The sequence below is a fragment of the Notolabrus celidotus genome, chromosome 19, assembly GCF_009762535.1.
Source record: "Notolabrus celidotus isolate fNotCel1 chromosome 19, fNotCel1.pri, whole genome shotgun sequence".
Classification (NCBI taxonomy): domain Eukaryota; kingdom Metazoa; phylum Chordata; class Actinopteri; order Labriformes; family Labridae; genus Notolabrus; species Notolabrus celidotus.
Window position 1 is genome coordinate 1,157,092 of NC_048290.1, and position 7,500 is coordinate 1,164,591.

At 44.3% G+C, this 7,500-nt stretch overlaps 1 protein-coding gene across 1 annotated transcript; it reads left to right on the forward strand.

Annotated features, from left to right (window-relative positions):
* Nucleotides 1-4,228: 4,228 nt before the first annotated feature.
* cldn5b (claudin 5b) lies at nt 4,229-6,811 on the forward strand. Its single transcript, XM_034708873.1, has one exon. The coding sequence runs from the start codon at nt 4,314-4,316 to the stop codon at nt 4,959-4,961; it is 648 nt and encodes a 215-aa protein (XP_034564764.1). The 5' UTR covers nt 4,229-4,313; the 3' UTR covers nt 4,962-6,811.
* Nucleotides 6,812-7,500: the final 689 nt, after the last annotated feature.

The window sequence follows — 7,500 nt, forward strand, 5'->3', positions numbered from 1 at the left end:
TGATGTCAGAATTCTGTCTTGATGATGTCAGAATTCTGTCTTTGATGATGTCAGAGTTCTGTCTTTGATGATGTCAGAGTTCTGTCTTTGATGATGTCAGAATTCTGTCTTTGATGATGTCAGAATTCTGTCTTTGATGATGTCAGAATTCTGTCTTTGATGATGTCAGAATTCTGTCTTTGATGATGTCAGAATTCTGTCTTTGATGATGTCAGAATTCTGAGAACAAATGGAACATTCCATGAAGAAGGTCAGAGCTAAAGAAACATCAGTGTCTCTAATCCTCTTTCATAGACCTCCATTCAACAAACAAACATTGTAGACGTAGTTTTCTTCTCCTCTTGAGGACAGACCTGACAAAGCTTGACTTTGGACTTTGGACTAATCTGCATCATGATGTTGTTATTTCAGCAAACTGAAGACCCGTTAATTACAAGAACATCACAGGAACATCAGTTTCTGTTTCAGGGAGAAGACTTAAAACCAGAGATTGAGACCGTAAACTCATTCTGGATCTAAACTTTGTCCCACTTTTTCGTCCTCTCCTCACTGAGGAGTCGTCTTAAAACAAATCAAGTTTGGTCACAGCATTATTTCCAGCTCGGACAGGAAGTTGTCAGATGTTTTCACCCACAATGCTTTGCTTCTTCTGTCACCACAGCGCTGACAGTGCAGCGTGTACAGGATGTGTTTCTGGGGTCAAACCGGGCTCCTCGGTGGTGTCGCTTTAAGCACAAAAACAAGACGACAGCTGAGTGGATGTTTCAACACGAGGTCGTGGCACAATGGAGCGAGTCAACATGGCCGCCACGTCGTCTGTGTTGGAGTGCTTCCTGTGTGATTGTTGTTGGAGCTTAAAAAATGGGTCAGGGTTTTGGTGACAAACGTGACCGAGGATGGCTGAAAATGCTGAATCACAGAGAATCTAGAAGGTCTGTGAGAAAGTTTAAGACAACCTCTTGGTCAGCTTCAGTGACACCCAAAGTATCACAGCTGAGGTTTGAACATGCAAGTCCACCTGAGTGATGTCATTATGGGAACGCCCACTTCTTAGATTCAGCCAATGGTGTTCACTCACTAAGGTTATTCACATTAATCTGCAATTCTGGAGGATTTTAGTCACATACAGTCTTCAGAAATGGTTTGTTTTCTCTAATTGGACTAAATACTGCATTCAAAATTACAATTCTTTCTGGTTGTGTGAATTTGAAAACATTCTTGGATAGTGTTATTCAGTCTTTGGAACATATATTCTATGTTACAAGATCCCCAGAGACCCCTGGATTGTGTATCTGGGCATGATCCCTAATGACTTGATCCCTAAAGAGGATATCTACCTTTTTAAAATCCTGATTCTTGCCTGTAAAAAGGGCTGTTACAAGGAACTGGTTAAAAAGTGATCCTCCAAGTCCAGCACAGTGGTTGACCATATGGTGGAAGAATTATATTCCTGTGGACTAAAGCACGGACTCATGATCAACGCTGGAATAAATGGACTGGTTACCAGAATAAAGAGAGAGATGGTGATACCTGCTGAAAAGACTTCATTACAAAAACAATATAGATATTGAGAAGGAGCCCCTTACTATATTTATGTTTTTGTGTGTAATTTGTTGTGATTTATGTTTGTAAATATTGGAAAAAAGCAAATAAAAAGTTAAATAAATTACAATTGAATCATTGTATTTAATATTAGACAGATATTGATGATGTTAACTGTCCTGATTTGTCTGATAAATTCATTAAATAATGGTTAATATGCTGGGGTCAATGGCCTCACTCATAAATGTGCTCTCTCATTTATCCAAATCACTCCTGCTTTTTCTGGAAGGACAAACAATGAGTGGGAAACGGGGGAGAGAAGGACGTCCAGCAGCCGGAAGTGACCCCAGGATGTTGCTTTCACGAGGCAGTGTTGTCCTCAGACTCCCTCACCTCCTGATCTCTGTCTGGATTCATCTCAGTCCTTCACCTCACACATTAACAACCTTCAGACCAAACTCAAAGACAGACTTTAGCTTTCCTTTTCCACAACAAAGCCTCCTTCACTCATGCTGATAGACACGCCCTCATCATGATGACAGTACTCCCTATTCTGGGTTTTTACCTGCTAAAATAACCTGCACCCACCTGCACTCGCTCCCGTGACCACATCGCCCCCATCCTGCAACATCTTCATTGGCTCCCTGTCCATTACCGCATAGAGTTTAAAATCCTCCTCCTCCTCACCCACAAAGCCCTCCACCTCCAGGCCCCTTCATACCTCACTGACCTCCTCCACCACCAGGCCCCTTCCTACCTCACCGACCTCCTCCACCACCAGGCCCCTTCCTACCTCACCGACCTCCTCCACCACCACCAGGCCCCTTCCTACCTCACTGACCTCCTCCACCACCAGGCCCCTTCCTACCTCACTGACCTCCTCCACCTCCAGGCCCCTTCATACCTCACTGACCTCCTCCACCACCAGGCCCCTTCCTACCTCACCGACCTCCTCCACCACCACCAGGCCCCTTCCTACCTCACTGACCTCCTCCACCACCAGGCCCCTTCCTACCTCACTGACCTCCTCCACCACCAGGCCCCTTCCTACCTCACTGACCTCCTCCACCACCAGGCCCCTTCCTACCTCACTGACCTCCTCCACCACCAGGCCCCTTCCTACCTCACCGACCTCCTCCACCACCACATGGCCCCTTCCTACCTCACTGACCTCCTCCACCACCAGGCCCCTTCCTAGCTCACCGACCTCCTCCACCACCAGGCCCCTTCCTACCTCACTGACCTCCTCCACCACCAGGCCCCTTCCTACCTCACTGACCTCCTCCACCACCACATGGCCCCTTCCTACCTCACCGACCTCCTCCACCACCAGGCCCCTTCCTACCTCACTGACCTCCTCCACCACCACACTCCTTCCTACCTCACCGACCTCCTCCACCACCACCAGGCCCCTTCGTACCTCACTGACCTCCTCCACCACCAGGCCCCTTCCTACCTCACTGACCTCCTCCACCACCAGGCCCCTTCCTACCTCACCGACCTCCTCCACCACCACCAGGCCCCTTCCTACCTCACTGACCTCCTCCACCACCAGGCCCCTTCCTACCTCACTGACCTCCTCCACCACCAGGCCCCTTCCTACCTCACTGACCTCCTCGACCACCAGGCCCCTTCCTACCTCACCGACCTCCTCCACCACCACATGGCCCCTTCCTACCTCACTGACCTCCTCCACCACCAGGCCCCTTCCTACCTCACTGACCTCCTCCACCACCAGGCCCCTTCCTACCTCACTGACCTCCTCCACCACCAGGCCCCTTCCTACCTCACTGACCTCCTCCACCACCACATGGCCCCTTCCTACCTCACTGACCTCCTCCACCACCAGGCCCCTTCCTACCTCACCGACCTCCTCCACCACCAGGCCCCTTCCTACCTCACTGACCTCCTCCACCACCAGGCCCCTTCCTACCTCACTGACCTCCTCCACCACCACACTCCTTCCCGTAACCTGCACTCCTCACACGCCAACCTCCTGTCTCCACCTCAAAGAACCAAGCACCGAACCTGTGGGGACAGAGCCTTCTCAGTAGCCGCCCCCATCCTCTGGAACTCACTCCCCTCCCATATCGAAATCCCTTAAACCACTCTGAGGGGGTAGGTGGTCAGACCAGATGATTGACATTTGGCTTTAGAAACACCCTTTTTCTGCTGTTTTCATGGCAAATAATCACATTGAGTGATAAATCTGGCTGTTTAAAGACAGCAAGGTGAGGTTTTTGTTGAAAACACTACTTTTGCATGTACAGAACAAGAGATAAGAGGTATCACTTTGTCCACAATGGGGCACCAAAATTGATATAAATCAAAAGTTCCTCACAGCAGCTTTAAATAAAAAAATAAGTTTCTGTTGAATCTCTCATCAGCACTTTTCCTTTTCCCTCACTATAAAGTATTTTTCCTGAGAACTCTTTAAGATGAAGTCCTCCTAAGTGGATCTCGTTGCTTCACAGCCTGAAGAGGAAACAGAAAACATCTGCAGCTCTCAGCTCTCCAACACTCAGCCGTGCGTAAACGTGAACGCGCATCACTGCTGCTCTGAGGAATCCTCTCCTCTCATTGGCTCAGAAAAAGACGCATCCACTTCCTATTGGTGGAAAGTTTGCCCTCTTTGTTTTGAGGAGCAGGAGCAGCGGCAGGCTCCCTTAAATGACCAGACAAGGAGCGCACGCACTCAGAGGAGAGACAAGAGAAGAGTCCTCACACCAGGAGAACCTGCAGACAAGACTAGACCAGACCAGACCAGAGCCATGCTGTCCGAGTGTTTAGAGTTCCTCGGCCTCGGGCTGTGCGTCACGGGCTCCCTGATGGTGATGGTCGCGTGCGGGCTGCCCATGTGGAAGGTGACCGCGTTCATAGACTCCAACATCGTGGTGGCGCAGACCATCTGGGACGGTCTGTGGATGTCCTGCGTGGTGCAGAGTACCGGACAGATGCAGTGCAAAGTCCACGACTCGGTCTTGGCCCTGACTCAGGACCTGCAGACTGCGCGCGCCCTCACGGTGATCTCCGCCGTGCTGGGCGTGATCGCGCTCACGGTGACGGTGGCCGGGGCGCAGTGCACCAACTGCATCAGGGACGAGGCCCTGAAGGCGAAGGTGGTGCACGCAGGAGGGGTGATCTACATCATCAGCGGGCTCTTCGTGCTGATCCCGCTCTGCTGGATGGCCAACAACATCATAGTGGACTTCCACGACCCGCAGGTCCCCCCCTCCAAGAAGAGGGAGATCGGAGCCGCCATCTACATCGGCTGGGCCGCCACGGCTCTGCTCCTGCTGGGGGGGACCCTGCTGTGCTGCTCCTTCTCTCAGGGGGTCCGGGGGTCCTACCCCATCAAATACGCACCCACCAAGAGCATCACGACCAACGGGGACTTCGACAAGAAGCACTACGTGTAGACCAGAACCCTTAAGGACTGTGAGGACTGTCAGAGCTGGAGCTTCTTCTCTGCTGGGACACTTTGACATGATGATGTGCGCCTGGAGAGTCTGAGGAGGAGAACTGAGCAGACTGGGACTACAGACTGAGTCCTGAGGGGAGACAGGGACTACATGTGTTTTATATTAAAGAGTAGGAATGTTTTTATTCTTCATAAACTTACTCTCAGGGAGAAGCTCAAACTTTCAGAAACGGTGCGAGGAAGAAAGACAGACTTTATTCTCACATGAAGTTATTCTAATGTCAAGAATTAACTCAAAATATCAACAAGAATCAAACTTTATGAATCTGTTGGCAGCAACAAGTTAAAAAAAACAACTTAATTATATTATTTGTGTGAGTTATATTTTATTTCTCTGTGAAATTAAGTCTGAATATAACTTTAAATGTAAAAAGAAAGGAGAACTTTTCAAAATAAGAGATCAAATTGATGAGAAATAAAAGTTATAATTTCCAGGATGTTTTTTAAACGACTTGAGTGAAGACTTCTGTTTGTTAAAATTCTGCAAATTAAATTTATCTGGAGAGGGAGAAGCTCAAACTTTCAGAAACGATGTAAGACAGAAAGAAAGACATTTTAGAAACAAGTAATTATTGTGTTAGTTCCAAATTTGACTAAATACAGACTTTAGTATCACATGAAGTTATTCTAATGTCAAGAATTTACTCAAAACATCAATAAGAATCAAACTTTATGCATCTTTTGGCAGCAACAAATTTTAAAAAAGCCACTTCTTTATATTATTAGTGTGAGTTATATTTTATTTCTCTGGGAAATTAATTCTGAATATAACTTTAAATGTTGTAAAATGTCTAAATGTTGAAAAAGAAAGCAGAACTTTTCAAAATAAGAGATTCAATTATGAAGAAATAAAAGTTATAATTTCCAGGATGTTTTTTAAACGACTTGAGTGAAGACTTCTGTTTGTTAAAATTCTGCAAATTAAGTTAAATTTTTCTGGAGAGGGAGAAACTCAAACTTTCAGAAACGATGTGAGACAGAAAGAAAGACATTTTAGAAACAAGTAATTATTGTGTTAGTTCAAGATTTGACTAAATACAGACTTTATTCTTACATGAGGTGATTCTAATGTGAAGAATTAACTCAAAACATCAATAAGAATCAAACTTTATGAATCTTTTGGCAGAAACAAGTTAAAAAACACTTTATTATTATTATTATTTTATTTCTTTGGGAAATTAAGTCTGAATATAACTTTAAATGTTGAAAGAAAATAAGAAATCAAATTCATAATTTCCAGGATGTTCTTTAAACAACTAGAGTGAAGTCACACGTTTATAAAACTTCTGTGAATTAAGTTTAATTTTGTAATATTTTGACATTTAACTTTATTCTGAAATGAAAAAATCTACTTCCTCTAATCTGTCATTTCCCCTCACACTCTTTCCTCTCCGCCTTATCTTGAATGTACTTTCTGAAGCATTTGTTGAGCTGAAGAATATTAAATCTTCAGATTATCTTCATGTTCCCTGAATGCACCACGAGGCCAGTTCAAGTACAGTTTTTTTAGAACCTGTTAGTTAACCCTTTAAAGCCTGCTCAGAGGATTCCTGCAGTCTGAGGAGTGTCCTGTGTTTGAATGTGATGCTGCAGAGCTTCAGTGAACATGTCTGGTTCCCACAGTGAGCAGCAGACAGTGAAGCCTCTTCAGACCAATTAGCGCTCATGTTGTGATGACAGGAGGTCATTTGCATTTGAATGCATGTACAGTGTTTTTGTAATTCTTGTCATTTTTTCTACTCTTTTAATAAAAAAAGTTTTTCTAATAAAGTAAAGAAACATTCAGAAGTCTGTGTTTGTTATTTATGATATTTAGAGGATAACTGAGGACCATGACAAAGTGTTTCTACTCAGGATGGGATGGTTTAGATATTTTCTGCCCAGTTTTTTAATTTATTAATGAAGTTTTTACAGAATAAATGACTTAAAGATAAAAAAAACAACAACTTCTGAATTAGTCCAGTGAGTGATTCTGCCTTTAAACACAGTCTGCATTACGTCATATTTTGGGGCGTGGCTTCACGAGATGCTCAGATTTTAAACTCTGATGTTAACAAGTTATCATGTCCTAAATTCAGTCATTACTGTTGATTACCAAAGAATGAGACGTAAATAAGAGATCATTTCACATTTCATCAAGAGATATTTTAGTTGATTCTTGTAGAACTTTTAATGCTTTTAAGGATTTTTATGTGTCCTATCAGTTTTATCTTTCTTTCTTTCTGCATGTCTTGTTGTTGTAAAGTACTTTATGACTATATAAATAAAGTTTACTTACTTACTTACTAGATATAATAAATTAAACTTAACATTCTTTCATGAATACTAACTGGAAAAGCATGTTTTAGTAAATTCCCTGCACTTAATGATTATTATTACAGATGATGTTCTGTGAAGAAAGACCTCTAACTATTAATCCAACACTTACGGTACCCCTGAAAACATCACACACTGTCTGGATAAGGTTAATAAAATGT

Bases quoted from the DNA above. Each gene is read 5' to 3' on its own strand.
- cldn5b (XM_034708873.1), top strand. From the start codon at position 4,314: ATGCTGTCCGAGTGTTTAGAGTTCCTCGGCCTCGGGCTGTGCGTCACG.